Source organism: Scyliorhinus canicula, chromosome 19 (assembly GCF_902713615.1).
Source record: "Scyliorhinus canicula chromosome 19, sScyCan1.1, whole genome shotgun sequence".
NCBI classification, from domain to species: domain Eukaryota; kingdom Metazoa; phylum Chordata; class Chondrichthyes; order Carcharhiniformes; family Scyliorhinidae; genus Scyliorhinus; species Scyliorhinus canicula.
In genome coordinates, this window is record NC_052164.1 from 65,139,533 (window position 1) to 65,159,103 (window position 19,571).

At 53.6% G+C, this 19,571-nt stretch overlaps 1 protein-coding gene across 1 annotated transcript in view; it reads right to left on the reverse strand.

Annotated features, from left to right (window-relative positions):
- Positions 1-19,571, reverse strand: part of LOC119954013 — a 149,766-nt gene that overhangs the window by 84,645 nt on the left and 45,550 nt on the right. The window contains exon 7 of the mRNA XM_038778790.1: positions 18,675-18,735. Coding sequence (XP_038634718.1) covers positions 18,675-18,735 — 61 coding nt within the window. The remainder of the gene's footprint in view (positions 1-18,674; positions 18,736-19,571) is intronic.

Here is a 19,571-nt window from a genome sequence, read left to right on the forward strand (position 1 = left end):
TCCGATATTAAAGGCCGATGCTCTGCATAAATTTACTGAACAGTGCTCAGTGTCAAACAGATGGCGGGGAAGAATGGGCATTGTGATGGGAATTGAACAAAGACTAGAGATGGATATAACTGAGGCTTTATTGCTCTAAGATGTGTGGCCTCCCACTGCAGCTGGCAAAATGGTTGCTGAATGGATGACACGCATATTTATACTCTGCCTACTGGGCGGAGCCAGCAGGCAGGGGCTACCGGCGAACCTGTAGTAGAGGTCCTTACATCACCTAATAAAGGTGTAACAGTGGTTTACCACTTTCACCCCATTAAAATTGAGTCCGGCGGGGGTGGTGGAGAACTCTATACAGCAATGAATTTATATTTACAGTATTTGAGCAGAAAAAAAAATGTCTTTTGAAGTCCGGTTGACCAGTTAGAGATTTAACCGGTCCGGTGCCTTCACGTTCCGCAGGGAGCAACGTAGTGGTGGCGGCGATGTCGATGCTGGCGTGATGTTCGGTGACTCCGGGAGCATGCGGGAAAACCTCTTCATCCTCAGGCGTGGGCAGGGGAAGGACGGATGATCCTGGTGGGGTTAATGCTGGGAGCGCCGGGGGAGGGGAGGGTGGCGCCGGGCCAGAGGGGTGTGTGTGTGTGTGTGGAACCTGCTGGTGCCAGGTCCCTGAGGGAGACAGTATCCTGGCGGCCGTCGGGATACGCCACGTAGGCATACTGGAGGTTTGCATGGAGAAATTGCATCCTCTCCACCAACGGGTCCGCCTTGTGGAGTTGGAAGTGCCTACGGAGCAGGACTGGTCCTGGAACTGCGAGCCAAGTTGGGAGCGACACCCTGGATGTGGACTTCCTGGGGAAGGCAAAAAGCCGTTCATGGGGTGTGTTGTTGGTGGTGGTGCACAGCAGTGACCGAATGGAGTGGAGTGCAGCAGGGAGGACCTCCTGCCAGAGAGAGGCTGGGAGGTTCCTGGACCGTAGAGCACTCCATAACGTCCCGTTCTCCCTCTCTACCTGTCCGTTTCCCGAAGGGTTATAGCTGGTCGTCCTGCTGGAGGCGATACCCCTGCCAAACAGGAACTGACGCAGCTCATCGCTCATTAATGAGGATCCCTTGTCGCTGTGGACTTAGGCAGGGAACCGATCAGAGCGAAGACAGTGTTTAGGGCTTTGATGACGGTGGCAGACCTCATATCGGGGCATGGGACTGCGAAGGGGAATCTGGAGTACTCATCGACCACACTGAGAAAATACGTGTTTCGGTCGGTGGAGGGGAAGGGCCCTTTGAAATCTATGCTGAGGTGTTCAAAGGGGCGGGAGGCCTTCACCAGGAGCAGTAGGGCAGATTGTGAGCCTTGACAAAATGGTACAACCGTGTGACTCACGGGTGACAAAGGCTGTTGTGCAGGGCCCGGAGTCTGTCTACTTGTGCTCTGGCACATGTACCTCGGGATAGGGCGTCTGGGGGCTCGTTGAGTTTGCTGGGGCGGACTTCCGGTTGCGGCTATGACCAGCTAAGTCGCACGTTTGGCTGCTCCTGTTAGGAAGGTGTTTTCGGGCCGATTGGAGGGCCCCTAACGGCGCTGGAACGGCAATTCCCGGTGGGGGAAGGTTCCCAGAGGTGAGCCCCGAATAATTTATGGTCGTCACCCGAAGTGGGGCAGGAAAAAAAGCGGCAGCAGCTCCCCGAAAAAAGCGGGGGAAGAAATCCAAAATGGCGGCCGGCGGCGCACCCGAGGACTGGAGGAAATGGGCGGAGGAGCAGCAGGCTGTTCTCCTGCGCTTCTTCACGGAGCTGAAAGTGGAGCTGCTGGAGTCGATGAACGCGACGACCACCAGGCTGATGGGGGCACAGGCGACCCAGGAGGCGTCAATTCGGGAGCTGCAGCAGGAGATGACTGTGAGGGAGGAGGAGGCCACGGTCCTCGTGGGAAAGGTGGAGGTGCACGAGGCACTCCACCTGAGATGGCAAAACCGATTGGAGGAGATGGATACCCGCATGAGGCGGAAAAACCTGAGGATCCTGGGCCTGGCAGAAGGGCTGGAGGGGTCGGACCTCCAGGGGTATGTGGCAGAAATGCTGGGCTCACTGATGGGCGCAGGGGCCGTCCCTTCGCCCCTGGAATTGGAGGAGGCCTACAGAGTAATGGCCAGGAAGCCAAGAGCAAACAAACCCCCGAGGGCGGTGCTGGTTCGGTTCCAGCGATTCAGTGACCGGGAGAGGGTGCTGAGGTGGGCCAAGAGAGAGAGGAGCAGCAAATGGGAGAACTCGACGGTGAGGATCTTTCAGGACTGGAGTGCGGAGGTGGCAAAGCGGCGGGCCCGGTTCAACCGGACGAAGGCGGTGCTGCATGCCAAGAGAATCAGATTCGGGATGCTGCAGCCAGCGCGCTTGTGGGTGACCTACAAGGACCAGCACCACTATTTCGAGTCCCCGGAGGAGGCGTGGGCCTTTGTCCAGGAAGAAAAGCTGGACTCGAACTAGAACCAGGGGATACTTGGCGGTCGTTGCCGCTCGGGTACTTTAAGCTGGACATGTGGCTTTCTTTTGGTTGGATTTTCACTTGGTCGTATTTTTGGACCTCTTTTGTTCTCTATACCAGTTTTTTTTTCTCTTTTTCCTGTTATTTATAATGTTATGTTGGGAGGGCGGGGTGGGGGGGGAGTGCCGGGGGTATGTGTTTCTTGTGGGGTTTTTGGTTGTTTTGTATTTATCGGTGTGAGATCGGGGACGGGGGTGGAACTGAAGATGGAGGGGCGGGGAGGGGCAGGGCGAAAGCGCGGGCTTTCCTCTGGTTTCCCGCGCACGGGGCAGAGGAGGGAGGGGGGTGGGAGTAAGGGGCGTGGTCAGCAATGGCTCCCTTTCCCGCGCTGGAGCGGGGTCAAGGAGGGGTGGTAAGGGGGGGGACGTCCCCCATGCCGGGAGGAGCCGGAGTGTGGCAGGGGCAGCCGGGTCAGCGTAAACCAGCTGACTTACGGAAGTACTATGGAGGGTGCATCGCGGCTAGGAAGGGTCCTAGCCTGGGGGGGGAGGGGGGTGGGGGGGGGGGGGGGGGGGGAGGGGGAGGGGGGGAGGGGGGGGCCACCGGGTTGCTGCTGAAAAGGCCAGGGAGGAGAAGTTGAGGACTGGAGGGGTGGGGGGGGGGGGCGCCATCGCCATGGGGAGCGGGTCAGAAAGGGAGGGCTGACTCGGGGCGAGCAGGTGACAGGATATGGCTAGTCGGCAGGGGAAAGGGGCGGGCTGCCCTTCGATCCGGCTGATCACTTGGAATTTGAGGGGGCTGAATGGGCCGGTCAAGAGAACGAGAGTAATCTCGCATTTGAAGGGGCTGAAGGCGGATGTAGCAATGCTACAAGAGACCCATTTGAAGGTGGCGGACCAGGTCCGCCTGAGAAGGGGGTGGGTGGGACAGGTGTTCCACTCAGGACTGGACATAAAGAACCGAGGGGTGGCGATCCTGGTAGGGAAGAGGGTGTCGTTCGTGGCGGCGGAGGTGGTGGCGGATAAAGAGGGTAGATATGTCATGGTGAAGGGTAGGCTGCAGGGGGAGAAAGTGGTGATGGTTAACGTGTATGCCCCGAACTGGGACGACGCTGGCTTCATGAGGCGCCTACTGGGCCTCATTCCGGACCTGGAGGCAGGGGGCCTGATCATGGGGGGGGACTTCAACACAGTGCTGGACCCCGTGTTGGACAGATCGAGTTCAAGGACGAGTAGGAGGCCGGCAGCGGCAGAAGTGTTAAAGGGGTTTATGGAGCAGATGGGAGGGGTGGACCCCTGGAGGTTTGGGAGGCCGAGGGCGAGGGAGTATTCCTTTTTCTCCCATGTCCACAGAGTCTATTCTAGAATTGACTTTTTTGTATTGAGCAGGGGACTGATCCCGAAAGTACGGGAAGTGGAGTACTCGGCCATAGCGGTCTCAGACCACGCGCCACACTGGGTAGATTTGGAAATGGGGGAGGTGCGAGACCAGCGTCCGCTGTGGCGCCTGGATGTGGGGTTGCTGGCGGATGAGGAGGTGTACAAGAGGGTCCGGAAGAGCATTGAAAGATATCTGGACATTAATGACACGGGGGAGGTGCAGGTGGGGATGGTATGGGAGGCCCTGAAGGCGGTGATCCGGGGGGAGCTGATCTCCATACGGGCACATAGGGAAAGGAGGGAGAGACAGGAGAGGGAGAGGCTGGTGGGGGAGCTTCTGGACGTAGATAGGAAATATGCGGAGGCACCAGAGGAGGGGCTGCTGGGGGAACGGCGCAGTTTGCAGGCTAAGTTTGACCTGTTGACCACCAGAAAGGCGGAGACACAGTGGAGAAGGGCGCAGGGCGCGATTTATGAGTATGGGGAGAAGGCGAGTAGGATGTTGGCGCATCAGCTCCGCAAGCGGGATGCGGCTAGAGAAATTGGGGGAGTGAGGGAGAGGGGTGGGAACATAGTGCAGAAGGGGCCAGAAGTAAATGGGGTTTTCAGAGACTTCTATAAGGAGCTGTATCGGTCAGAGCCGCCGACGAGGGGAGGGGGGATGGAGGGCTTCTTGAACAAACTGAGGTTCCCCAAGGTCCAAGAGGAGCTGGTAGAGGGGCTGGGGGCGCAGATAGGGTTAGAGGAGCTAGTCAAGGGGATTGGGCATATGCAGTCGGGGAAGGCGCCGGGGCCAGACGGGTTCCCGGTGGAATTTTACAGAAAATATGCGGATCTGGTGGGCCCTGTGCTGGTGCGAGCCTTCAACGAGGCATGGGAGGGGGGGGGCTCTGCCCCCGACAATGTCGCAGGCACTGATCTCTCTGATCTTGAAGCGGGACAAGGACCCCGTGCAGTGTGGGTCATATAGGCCTATCTCGCTCCTGAATGTGGACGCCAAGCTGCTGGCAAAGATCCTGGCTACCAGGATAGAGGATTGTGTGCCAGGGGTGATACACGAGGACCAGACGGGTTTTGTGAAAGGGCGGCAGCTTAATACGAACGTGCGGAGGCTGCTAAACGTCATCATGATGCCGGCAGTGGAGGGGGAGGCGGAGATAGTGGTGGCACTGGATGTGGAGAAAGCATTTGATAGGGTGGAGTGGAAGTACCTGTGGGAGACGCTGGAACGGTTTGGATTTGGGGAGGGATTTATTAAATGGGTGAAGCTGCTCTATTCGGCCCCGATGGCAAGTGTAGTGACGAATGGTAGGAGATCGGAGTATTTTGGGCTTCACCGGGGGACCAGACAGGGGTGCCCCTTGTCCCCCCTGCTCTTCGCACTGGCAATTGAACCGTTGGCGATGGCACTGAGGGGCTCAGGGGGGTGGAGAGGGCTGACAAGGGGCGGGGAGGAGCACCGGGTATCGCTATACGCGGACGACCTGCTGCTATACGTGGCAGACCCAGAAGGGGGAATGCCGGAGGTGATGGAACTGCTAGCAGAATTCGGGGACTTTTCGGGGTACAAGCTAAACTTGGGTAAGAGTGAGGTATTTGTGATACACCCAGGGGACCAGGAAGAGGGAATCGGGAGACTCCCGTTGAAGAGAGCAGGAAAGAGTTTTAGATATTTAGGGGCGCAGGTGGCAAGGAACTGGGGGACTCTCCACAAGCTGAACTTCACTAGGCTGGTGGAACAGATGGAGGAGGAATTTAAAAGGTGGGACATGGTGCCGCTGTTGCTGGCGGGCAGAGTGCAGTCCGTTAAAATGACGGTCCTCCCGAGGTTTCTGTTTTTATTCCAGTGCTTGCCCATCTTCCTCCCTAGGGCCTTCTTCAAAAAGGTGACGAGCAGCATCATGAGCTACGTGTGGGCGCACGGCACCCCAAGGGTGAGGAGGGTCTTCTTGGAGCGGAGTAGGGAGAGTGGAGGGCTGGCATTACCCAACCTTTCGGGGTATTACTGGGCGGCTAATGTGTCGATGGTGCGCAAGTGGATGATGGAAGGGGAGGGGGCAGCTTGGAAACGAATGGAGAGGGCGTCCTGTGGCAACATAAGCCTGGGGGCCCTAGTAACGGCGCCATGGCCGCTCCCTCCCACGAGGTATACCACGAGCCCGGTGGTGGCGGCCACCCTCAAGATCTGGGGGCAGTGGAGGCGACACAGGGGGGAAGTGGGAGGTCTGATGGAGGCACCGTTAAGAGGGAACCATAGATTCATCCCGGGGAACATGGACGGGGGATTCCAGAGCTGGTACAGGGTGGGCATCAGGCAGCTGAAGGATCTGTTTGTAGATGGGAGGTTTGCGAGCCTGAGAGAGCTGGAGGAGAAATTCGGGCTCCCCCCGGGAAACGTGTTTCGACATCTGCAGGTGAAGGCATTTGCTAGACGCCAGGTGGAAGGGTTCCCCTTGCTCCCCAGCAGGGGGGCGAGCGATAGGGTGCTCTCGGGGGTCTGGGTCGGAGGGGGGAGGATATCGGACATATACAAAGTAATGCAGGAGGCTGAGGAGGCATCAGTAGAGGAGCTGAAAGCCAAGTGGGAGGGGGAGCTGGGAGAGCAGATAGAGGATGGGACATGGGCTGATGCCCTGGAGAGGGTTAATTCTTCCTCCTCGTGTGCGAGGCTTAGCCTCATTCAATTTAAGGTGCTACATAGAGCCCATATGACGGGGACAAGGATGAGTCGGTTCTTTGGGGGTGAGGACAGATGTGTCAGGTGTTCGGGAAGTCCAGCGAACCATGTCCATATGTTTTGGGCATGTCCGGCACTGGAGGAGTTCTGGAAGGGGGTGGCAAGGACGGTGTCGAGGGTGGTGGGATCCAGGGTCAAACCAGGATGGGGACTAGCGATTTTTGGGGTTGGGGTGGAGCCGGGGGTACAGGAGGCGAGAGAGCCCGGAGTACTGGCCTTTGCGTCCCTAGTTGCGCGAAGAAGGATACTGATACAGTGGAAGGACGCGAGGCCTCCAAGCGTGGAAACTTGGATTAATGACATGGCAAACTTTATCCAGTTGGAAAGGGTCAAATTCGCCCTGAGAGGGTCGGTACAAGGGTTCTTCAGGCGGTGGCAGCCTTTCCTCGACTTTTTGGCTCAAAGATAGGGTGCAGAGGTCGCAGCAGCAGCAACCCGGGGGGGAGGGGGAGGGGGGGGGGGAGAGGGAGGGGTGGCAACAACGGGTGTGGTGGGCTATTTAAGGTTGCAATGCGGACAAATTTGTTCGCAGTTCATGTTTGATGTTAATTGTTGCTTTGTTTGTTTTTGGGGGGAGGGGGGAGGGACAGCGCGCGCGGGGGGGTCGGGCGGGGGGGGGGGATATTTGTTAAGAGGGAATATTTTGTAATAGTCTATGGTTAGGGGGGGTAAATTTTTTCATGTAAAAAAATCTCTTCAATAAAAATTATTTTTAAAAAAAAGAGTTTGCTGGGGCGATACAAAATCTCGTAATTATAGGTGGAGAGCTCGATCTTCCACCTCAAGATTTTATCGTTTTTAATCTTGCCCCGCTGTGTGTTATTGAACATGAAGGCTACCGACCGTTGGTCAGTGAGGAGGGTGAATCCCCTGCCGGGCATGTAATGCCTCCAATGCCGCACAGCCTCAAAATAGCTTGGGCCTCTTTTTTGATGGATGAGTGCCCAAATACCACGGGTCTGCCTGCCTGATTGAGGGTGGCCGCTAGGACGACGTCCGATGCTCGCTCTCGACTTGAAAGGGCAGTGTCTCGTCTACTGCGTGCATCCCGGCCTTGCCGATATCGGCTCAGATACGGGCGAAGGCATGTTGTGCCTCGGCCGTCAGGGGAAAGTGGATGGACTGTATGAGTGGGCAGGCCTTGTCCACATATTTTGGGACCCAATGGGCGTAGTATGAGAAGAACCCCAGGCAGCGTTTGAGGGCCTTGGGGCAGTGGGGAAGGGGGAGCTCCATGAGGGGGCGCATGTGGTCGGGATCGGGCCCCAGAACTCCGTTCTGGACCACAGAGCCAAGTATGGCTAAGCGGGTTGTGCTAAACACGCACTTCTCCTTGTTGTAGGTGAGGTTTAGGACAGTGGCGGTGTGGAGAAATTTGGCAAGGTTATCATCGTGGTCCTGCTGGCCATGGCTGCAGATGGTGATGAAGTCTAGGTACGGGAAGGTGGCACGCAAACCGTACCGGTCAACCATTCGGTCCATCTCCCTTTGGAAGACTGAGACCCCGTTAGTGATGCCGAAGGGAATCCTGAGGAAGTAATAGAGACGACCTTCCGCGTCGAAAGCAGTGTATGGACAGTCTGATTTACGAATGGCGAGCTGGTGGTAGGCGGATTTGAGGTCTACCATTGGGAAGACCCGGTACTGTACAATCTGATTGACCATATCAGATATGCGTGGGAGGGGTACGCATCGAGCTGCGTGTACCGATTGATGGTCTAGCTGTAGTCCACGACCATTCTGTGTTTCTCCCCAGTATTAACGACTACCACCTGGGCTCTCCAGGGGCTGTTGCTGGCCTCAATAATACCCTCCCGATGCAGCCGCTGGATCTCAGACCTGATGAAGGTCCTGTCCTGGGTGCTGTACCGTCTGCTCCTGGTGGCAACGGGTTTGCAATCCGAGGTTAGATTCGCGAAGAGGGAAGATGAATCGACCTTTAGGGTTGTGAGGCCGCACACAGTGAGGGGTGGTAGGGGCCCGCCGAATTTGAGGGTTAGGCTCTGGAGATTGCACTGGAAGTCCATGCCTAGTAGTAGGGCAGCGCAAAGGTTAAGGAGGACGGAGAGGCGGAAGCTGCTGAATTCTACGCCCTGAACCTGAGTGTGTCTGTACAGTACCCCCGGATCGCGGCGGAATGTGATGTGAGATTCTTTGGTTTGCGGGGAGGACCGCGAAGGAGCAGCACCTTACCGTATCCGGGTGGATGAAGCTTTTGGTGCTCCTGGAGTCCAGCAGGCAAGAGGTCATGTGGCCATTGATTTTCACGCTGGTCGATGCGGTGGCCAGGTTGTGCGGACGAGACTGGTTAAACGTCACTGAGGCGAGTTGTGGTCGGTCGTCGCTGGCGTCAGATGATGGTGAGTCTGGGGGGCCCAGGTCCTGGAATGCTGTCGGTGTCCATGCCCCGTGGGGGAGACAAGATGGCGGCTCCTGAAGATCCTGAGGGGGACAAAATGGCGGCGCCCATGGGCCGCACGTTGCGGGGTTGGACGAGATGGCGGCGCCCATCTGGGGCGCATGGACTGAGGGGGAGAAGATGGCTGCGCCCATTGGTCGTGCGTGGCCTCGGGAGGTGAAGATGGCGGCGCCCACTGTGTGTAGACGAGGGGGTGGGGGCGATAGCAATGACTGCACAGGCCTGGCACACCACGGCGAAGTGCCCTTTTCTGCCGCAAGCCTTGCAAAGGGCAGCGCGGGCCGGGCAGCATTGGCGAGGGTGTTTCTGCTGGTCGCAGAAGTAACATTGGGGACCCCCGGGGTGCACAGGCTGGCGTGCGGTGCAGGCGTACTGGCTGGGTAAGGCCCCTGCTGGGTCGGCCGTCTGTGGGTTCCAAGATGTGTAGGAGGGGTGGGCTGCGTGGCTGGGGTGTAGGCCTGAATGTTGCGCGAGGCGACCGTCATAGAGAACGCTAGCTTCTTTGTCTCAGCTAGATCGAGCGTGGCCCCTTCCAACAGTCTTTGGCGTATGAGACCCAACCCAATCCCCGTAACGAACGCGTCGCGCATAAGGAGGTTCGAATGTTCAGTGGCCGTAACGGCCTGACAGTCACAGTCCCAGACGGGTGGAATAATGGCCCGCCAAAAGTCTTCCATGGACTCACCAGGGAGTTGAGAGTGAGTGGCGAGTATGTGCCTGGCGAAGAGTGTGTTCGTCTTCTGCGCGTAGTTTTCTTTGAGAAGAGCCATGGCATCGGCGTAGTTCGGCGCGTCCTGGATCAGCAGAAAGACGTTGGAGCTCAACCTTGAGTACAGGATCTGTATCTTCAGAGCCTCCGGAACAGGGGTGGTTGCTGAGTTGATATCGGCCTCAAAGCATGCTAGCCAGTGGTAGCTAGCCACTACTACTGCTACCAGTCCTTTTTGGCATCGCTTGATTGCGGATCCAGTTGCAGGCAATCTGGCTTGATACGGAGGTCCATCTTTTAAATTGATGCACGGTCAATTGAACAGAGATTAGAGTTGGGTACAACTGAGACTTTATTGCTCGTAGATGTGTGGCCTCCCACAGCAGCTGGTGAATTGGCTGCTGAATGGATGACACGCATATTTATACTCTGCCTACTGGGCGGAGCCAGCAGGCAGGGACTACCAGCGAACCTGTAGTACAGGTCCTACCTTACATCACCTAATAAAGGTGTAACAGTGGTTTACCACACATTGTCTTTTTTTTAAATAATTTTTATTGAGAAATTTTGATTTTATACAACAATAACGCACCTTAGTAAAATACCGAAAATAACAATAATATTAACAATCATATACATTCGCCCCATCCCCATGAACAACCCAGCATTTTAACAACAACGCAAATTAACACACTATAAAGTTACAGAATAAACACTACAATAATGCACCCCCCCCCCCCCCCCCCCCGGGTTGCTGCTGCTATTGACCCAGTTACCTATCTCTGAGCCAGGAAGTCCAGAAAAGGCTGCCACCGTTTATAGAACCCTTGTGTTGATCCTCTCAGGGCAAATTTGACCTTTTCCAATTTTATAAATCCCGCCATGTCACTGATCCAGGTCTCCACGCTTGGGGGCCTCGCATCCTTCCACTGTAGCAGAATCCTTCGACGGGCTACTAGGGACGCAAAGGCCAGGACCCCCGGCCTCTTTCGCCTCCTGCACTCCCGCTCCACCCCAACCCCAAAAATCGCGAGTCCCCACCCTGGCTTGACCCTGGATCCAACCACCCTCGACACCGTCCCCGCCACCCCCTTCCAGAATTCTTCCAGTGCTGGGCATGCCCAGAACATATGGGCGTGGTTCGCAGGACTCCCCGAACATCTGGTGCACCTGTCCTCACCCCCAAAGAACCTACTCATCCTAGTCCCGGACATGTGGGCCCGGTGCAGCACCTTAAATTGGATGAGACTAAGCCTCGCACATGAGGAGGAAGAGTTGACTTTCTCCAAGGCCTCCGCCCAAGTCCCGTCCTCTATCTGCTCCCCGAGTTCCTCCTCCCATTTAGCCTTCAGCTCCTCCACTGACGACTCCTCCACCTCCTGCATTACCTTATAGATGTCAGACACCTTCCCCTCTCCTACCCACACCCCCGAAAGCACTCTGTCCATCGTCCCCTGCGAGGGCAGCAAAGGGAATCCCTCTACCTGTCGCCTAGCAAATGCCTTTACCTGCAGGTATCTGAACATGTTCCCCTGGGGAAGGCCAAATTTATCTTCCAGTTCCCCCAGGCCCGCAAACCTCCCGCCAATAAACAGGTCCCTCAATTTGCTGATGCCCGCCCTTTGCCATCCCCTGAATCCCCCATCCGTGTTCCCCGGGATGAACCGATGGTTGCCACCCAGTGGAGCCTCCATCGAGCCCCCTGTTTCCCCCCGATGCCGTCTCCACTGTCCCCAGATTCTTAGGGTCGCCGCCACCACCGGGCTCGTGGTATACCTCTTGGGGGAGAGCGGCAACGGGGCCATTACCATGGCACCCAGGCTCGTACCTCTACATGACGCCATCTCCATTCTTTTCCACGCCGCCCCTCCCCCCTCCATCACCCATTTACGCACCATTGACACATTGGCTGCCCAATAGTACCCCAGAAGGTTGGGCAGCGCCAGCCCGCCTCTATCCCTTCCTCGCTCCAGGAACACCCTCCTCACTCTCGGAGTCCCATGTGCCCACACAAAGCTCAGAATACTGCCGGTCACTCTCCTAAAGAAGGCCCTGGGGATAAATATGGGCAGGCACTGAAAAAGGAACAAGAACCTCGGAAGCACTGTCATTTTGACGGACTGCACCCTCCCCGCCAACGACAATGGCAGAATGTCCCACCTCCTGAACTCCTCCTCCATCTGATCTACCAGTCTGGTAAAGTTATGCTTGTGGAGAGTCCCCCAGTCCCTGGCCACTTGCACCCCCAGGTACCTAAAGCTCTCCCCTGCCCTCCTAAGCGGGAGCCTACCAATTCCTTCCTCCTGGTCTCCAGGGTGCACCACAAACACCTCGCTCTTGCCTAAGTTTAATTTATAACCTGAGAAGGTCCCAAACTCGGCTAGTAATTTTACCACACATTGTCAATACACATTTTGAAACTGGTGATGTGATTTTGGATGATGCAATTAACTCCTGTCAGAGTCAACTTGTACAAATAAAACATTGGAGCCAAACATTCAACAGTTGTTACAAACAAAATGAAAGCTCCATGGTTAAAATGGGTCAATTCACCTGAAGGTTTGCCAATAGGTATGCCCTGAGGCCCCGAAAAATCAGTGCTTCAGTGCTTGAATAAAGGATTACAACAGGAATAAGGTGATGGTTGGTAAATTGACAAGTAAAGCCTCGGCACAAGGTTTGAATCAATCCTGTTGTGAATCCTTGAAAATGAAAAAAATGAAACGAAAATCGCTTATTGTCACGAGTAGGCTTCAATGAAGTTACTGTGAAAAGCCCCTAGTCGCCACATTCCGGCGCCTGTCTGGGGAGGCTGGTACGGGAATCGAGCCATGCTGCTGGCCTGCTTGGTCTGCTTTAAAAGCCAGCGATTTAGCTCAGTGAGCTAAACCAGCCCTGAGGGAGATGGCAATTGAAACCTCTGGAAATGTGACAGTCACATCTACTGTATCGATAATAGAGACCTTGGCACAGTTGAAAATTCCTCTTTAGTAATGATTTTGGAGGTGAGGGGATGGTTTGGGGGAAGTGTGAGGGGGGGGGGGGGGGGAACCCCACAGCCCCCCTTCGTCACTCGATTGAGTCTGGAGTAAGATGACTCATGGATGTTCATCCTGCGCAGATGCTAATAGAGCAACTTAATTGGGCGATTAATACCGAATTAAGGCCTCATTCCGCCTCCAATGATATTCTTATCCTAATGACAACTTCTTCTGTTAGCCGAGAGCACACCATATATCTTTATTTTCATAACATTTTGTACCAGAGAAAAGAGTTATTATCAGCTGAAGCAAGTTTATTATATATTTTCCTAGAAATTGCTGGGCAACTCCCCAGTAGATGATTCATGACAGGTGTGAGGTAACATTTGGCATTAAAAATAGAGAAAATGCTGATTAAATTTATCTTCAACAGATTTTTTTCCTGTGTTCCACCGCGCCTAGTTCTTTGGAAATTGATAAATAAAATATTGCACAATCAAGTCATATAATATTATTTCCTGACTCAGTCTCTTCAAAATACCTGGTTAATTTTTAATCTTCTAAGTATTCCTTAGAATGTTTTATGAAAATGATTACTATATTTATTCAACTCTCATGCAGCGCCCGGGGCCCTGCCAGACGCGACCCCGGAAATGTAAACAGCGCCCTGGACCTCGCTAGCGCCCTGGACCCCGCCAGCGCCCTGGACCCTGCCAGACGCAACCACCTACCTTCCACAAGGCCTGACGTCTCCCATCGGATCCCAGGATCATCCAGCAGCAGCAGCCGACCGAGAAAGCGAGGGAAACGCAGCGGTCTGCAGGTTAGACTGAAGGAACGCGGTTTCAAGACCCCTCTCCCCAGCATACTCCTGGCAAACCTCCAAGCGATTGAAAACAAGCTGGATGAACTTAACGCCAGACTTACCTCTCAGAGGGAAGTAAGAGACTGCTGTGTGCTCTGTTTCACAGAGACATGGCTCACCCCCACCTCACCGGACTGTGCCATACAACCTGAAGGCTTCTCTATTCACCGGGCGGACCGCACGGCATCTTCAGGCAAAGCGAAGGGTGGAGGGGTTTTGCCTCCTCATCAACTCCTCCTGGTGCTTGGATGTGGTGACCCTGGCGACCTACTGCTCCCCAGACCTGGAATACCTGACCGTAAAGTGCCGCCCATACTATCTTCCACGTGAGTTCACTTCAGCCATTATCACAGCGGTCTACATCCCACCCCAGGCAGAAGTGAGGAAGGCGCTGGATGAACTGTACACAGTCATAAACAACCATGAAACAGAACACCCGGAGGCCCTGTTCATTGTGGCCGGAGACTTCAACAAAGCCAACCTCAAGAGTGTACTGCCAAAATTCCACCAGCACATCTCCTGTACCACCCGGGGCGACAACACTCTTGACCACTGCTACTCAAAAATCAAGGGCGCCTACCGTTCCATCCCCCGACCGCACTTTGGGAAATCAGACCATAAGACTGTGCTCCTTCTCCCGGCTTACAAGCAGAAACTCAAGCGGGAGAATCCAGCTAAGAAGGTTGTGCAGTGCTGGTCTGAGGAGACAGAAGAGCTCTTACGTGACTGCTTGGAGACAGTGGACTGGTCCATATTTAAGAACTCAGCGACTAACTTAAATGAGTATGTCACCACCGTCACAGACTTCATCAGCAAATGTGTGGACGACTGCGTGCCAAAGAAAGCAGTACGTACGTTCCCCAACCGGAAACCATGGCTCAACCGCGAGATTGACTCCCTACTGAAGGACAGATCTGAGGCGTTCAAGGCAGACGACCCTGTCCTATACAAGAAATCCAGGTACGACCTCCGCAAAGCCATCCGAGATGCCAAGAGAGAATATCAAACTAAGCTAGAGTCACAGACAGACTCTCGGCGGTTGTGGCAAGGACTAAGCAACATAACGGGCTACAAAGCGAAGCCGAGCAGTATCTCTGGCAGCAGTGCACCCCTCCCCGATGAACTTAACGCATTCTATGCTCGGTTTGAGCAGGTAACCAACAACCCGCTATCGAGTGCCCCAGCAACCCATAATTCACCCATACCAACCATCAGTTTCCGAAGTCAGATCGGCCTTCCTGAAAGTGAACCCACGGAAGGCGATGGGACCCGGACGGGATCCCTGGTCGTGCACTCAGAACCTGCGCGGACCAGCTGGCAGAGGTTTTCACAGACATCTTTAACCTGTCCCTACTCCACTCCGAGGTCCCCACCTGCTTCAAGAAGACCACCATCATACCGGTACCAAAGAAGAACCAGGCAACGTGCCTCAATGACTACCGCCCGGTGGCCCTGACGTCAGTTGTAATGAAGTGCTTTGAGAGGCTGATCATGAAGCGCATCACCTCCATACTCCCGGAACGCCTTGACCCACTTCAATTCGCATACCGTCGCAACCGGTCCACATCAGACGCCATTTCCCTGGCCCTACACTCATCCCTAGAGCATCTCAAAAACAAGGACTCCTACATCAGACTCTTATTTATTGACTACAGCTCCGCCTTCAACACCATAATCCCAGCCAAGCTCATATCAAAGCTCCAAAACCTAGGACTTGGCTCTCCACTCTGCAACTGGATCCTTGACTTTCTGACCAACAGACCACAGTCAGTAAGAATGAACACCAACACCTCCTCCACAATAGTCCTCAACACCGGTGCCCCGCAAGGCTGCGTACTTAGCCCCCTACTCTACTCCCTGTACACACACGACTGCATGGCAAAACTTGGTTCCAACTCCATCTACAAGTTTGCTGACGATACGACCATAGTGGGCCGGATCTCGAACAACGACGAGTCTGAATACAGGAGGGAGATAGAGAACTTAGTGGAGTGGTGCAACGACAACAATCTCTCCCTTAATGCCAGCAAAACTAAAGAGCTGGTCATCGACTTCAGGAAGCATAGTACTGTACACACCCCTGTCAGCATCAACGGAGCCGAGGTAGAGATGGTGAGCAGTTTCAAATTCCTAGGGGTGCACATCACCAAAAATCTATCCTGGTCCACTCATGTCGACGCTATCACCAAGAAAGCACAACAGCGCCTTTACTTCCTCAGGAAACTAAGGAAATTTGGCATGTCCACATTAACCCTTACCAACTTTTACAGATGCACTATAGAGAGCATCCTCTCGGGCTGCATCACAGCCTGGTATGGCAACTGCTCGGCCCAGGACCGCAAGGAACTTCAGAGAGTCATGAATACCGCCCAGTCCATCACACGAACCTGCCTCCCATCCATTGATTCCATCTACACCTCCCGCTGCCGGGGGAAAGCAGGCAGCATAATCAAGGATCCCTCCCACCCGGCTTACTCACTTTTCCAACTTCTTCCATCGGGCAGGAGATTCAGAAGTCTGAGAACACGGACGAACAGACTCAAAAACAGCTTCTTCCCCACTGTCACCAGACTCCTAAATGACCCTTTTATGGACTGTCCTCATTAACACTACACCCTGTCTGCTTCATCCGATGCCAATGCTTATGTAGTTACATTGTATATCTTGTGTTGCCCTATTATGTATTCTCATGTATTTTCTTGAATTCTGTTCAATTCCCTTTTCTTCCCATGTACTGAATGATCTGTTGAGCTGATTGCAGAAAAATACTTTTCACTGTACCTCGGTACACGTGACAATAAACAAATCCAATCCAATCCAATGCAACCTTCAAACCCAATTAAGTTCAGTAAATAGCCCGAGCCCTGAAGAAGAGTCCTACCGATTTGGACTGTTTGTGAGGCATGACCTACCCTTCACAAAACCATGCTGACTATCCCTAATCATATTATTCCTATCTAGATGATTATAAATCGTATCTTTTATAATCCTCTCCAAGACTTTACCCACAACAGACGTGAGGCTCACCGGCCTATAGTTACCGGGGTTATCTCTACTCCCCTTCTTGAACAAAGGGACCACATTTGCTACCCTCCAGTCCTCTGGCACTATTCCTGTAGCCAATGATGACATAAAAATTAAAGCCAAAGGCTCAGCAATCTCTTCCCTGGCTTCCCAGAGAATCCTAGGATAAATCCCATCAGGCCCTGGGGACTTATCTATTTTCACCTTGTCCAGAATTGCCAACACTTCTTCCTTACGCACCTCAATGCCATCTATTCTAATAGCCTGGGTCCCAGCATTCTCCTCCACAACATTATCTTTTTCCTGAGTGAATACTGATGAAAAGCATTCATTTAGTATCTCGCTTATCTCCTCAGCCTCCACACACAACTTCCCACCACTGTCCTTGACTGGCCCTAGTCATTCTTTTATTCCTGACATACCTATAGAAAGCTTTTGGGTTTTCCTTGATCCTACCTGCCAAAGATCAGTTATCAGTTAATCAGTTATCAGTTAATCAGTTAGTCTGGTCAGGCTAGCCTCAGGTCTCCAGTCAAGTCAGCATAGTGTAAACCCACAGTTAAGCATGTAATATAGTTAGATGTTCAATAAAATCGTGTTGCATCTCATCAAGTGTTGGAAGCCTGTCTCTCTCTACACTGCATCAAACACAGTCCACATAAACCCAGCTTACCCAACACATCACCGTTCACCCGCCAGCGGGAATTCTGCATGAACGGGTGGGAGTGGCAGGTTGTTGGGGGGGGGGGGGGGGGGGGGGTTCTCCGTCCCTTGGGGGGGGGGGGGGGGACCTCAGAAGGGGTCTGGCTCCTAATCGGGGCCCACCGATCTGCAGGCCGGCCTCTCCCCCCCCAGGCCTACTTTCTGGCACGGCGAGCCCCTGAACACCATGTTGAGTAAGGGCCGGGGCTAAAGAAGTCTCCCGCGCATGCACAGGTCGGCGCGGCCCAACTCCACATGCATAGGTTGGCGCAGTGCCCATTTGGTGCCGGGAAGGGAGGCTGGAGCGGCGTGAACCGCTCCAGCGCCGTTCTGGCCCCCTGTGGGGGACAGAATCGGTCGTCCCCGGGCCCGTTTTGCGACGTCGTGAAACGCGACGGCGTTCACAACGGCACAAACACTTGGGCTCCATTTGGGAGAATCACTCCCGAAATCAGGGGCAGCACGGTGGGCCGTTCATGGTTCACAATGGAAAGCGTAATGTGAGCTCAAAATGTGAGCATAACACGGTACCTTATTCTCACCAGAGGAATACTCTTCCTCATCCACAGAGGATATTGAAATGACGCACAGATCACAACTTCTCTAAGTATGTAAGTTAATTAGGCCTGACAGACTTTCCAAGGAGATGTGGTCCCGGTTGTATCCTCCATCACACAACATGAATGCATTTGGAAATATCTGACAGAGGCAATGGTGGATTTCCATTGGATTTGTGCTGGACTGTCTGGTTGCCCAGCCACGTGTTACATAGAACATAGAACGTACAGTGCAAAAGGAGGCCACTCATCCCATCGAGTCCGCAGCGACCCCCTTAAGCCCTCAATTCCACCCTATTCCCGTAACCCAATAACCCTGCCTAACCTTTTTGGGACACTAAGGGCAATTTAACATGGCCAAACCACCTAACCTGCACATCTTTGGACTGTGGGTGGAAACCGGAGCACCCGGAGGAAACCCACGCAGACACGTGGAGAACGTGCAGACTCCGCACAGACAGTGACCCAGCGGGGAATCGAACCTGGGACCCTGGCGCTGTGAAGCCATAGTGCGAGCCATTTGTGCTACCGCGCTGCCCCGTTCCTTGGCCTCGCACCGTTCACTGGCGGCGGGATTGTATCTTCCCCCCACTTGTCAATGGGGTTTCCTATTGTAACCATCCCGTGCTGTCGGGAAACCCGCTGGCTTGGGTGTGCTGCCGGAGGGAAAAGCGAATTGCAACTGCCTGCGAATTACTGTGCTGCGTAAAGGCAATCTAATCTCGACACACGATCTCTTCACTGACATTTTCTGCGATGGGTGGTCAAAAGTAATAAAACACATTGAGAACATTGCCCGAAAAGTTGGATCCCAGAATTTACCTGTCTATCTCATCTGGCATGTGGGACTGTATTCGGACCAATATCTTTTTGACAATCACTTCTGGAAGATAAAGAAAATGTTTACCCTTACACAAAAATGTTTTAGGGTGTGTGTAACTCCCCCTCTGGTTGCTCCTTCCCATTACACAAACCGTATTTACATCAAGGTTTTGAGAGCGTCCATCACATTTCAGACTTAACACACGAGTCAATACTCTCGGGATATCACACCAAAGGCATCACATCCCAGATGTTCCATTTCTAAGATTTAAGGAGGCTTTCAAAAAAGAGAAATGAAGACGAACTGTTTCTATTTTGACTTGGAGCCATTTTATCTTCAAACCTCAAAAGCAAGATTAAACTGGGACTCCTAATGGTTTTTCCACAATGATTACTAGGAAACATTCTCAGCCAGCATGTAAAGCCCATTCAATGACTGATCAAACAGCTTAACAGCGGTTAAGACTGGTTTTAAAATCACCTAACAGAGTGCCATTGTGTAAGCAGGAAATTTTAAAGTAAGTGCACAGGTTGCTATTTAATCAGATAATAGCCCAGAATTTACTGTGGATATAACTGAGGCTCACAGTTATTTATCTATAATTAAACAGAAAATCAAGGCAAGTCGGCGTCAAAATCCAGAAATCCAGCTACACTAGATTCTGACTCAGCCAACAGCATCACGAGTGGAACTTACCAAAGGCAAAGATATCAATGTCACTAATAGCAAATGAAAAACAATGTTGAAGGGACATTAAGTCGCATGGTATGTCAATCTGACCAGAGACAGTGGTGTAAAATATGCACTGTCGGATTAGCCCACCTGGTTGAAGTCAGTGGAATTTAAAATCGGGACAGATGCATCAGGCCTTTGCTCAAAGGTAAATTTTGCTCCGG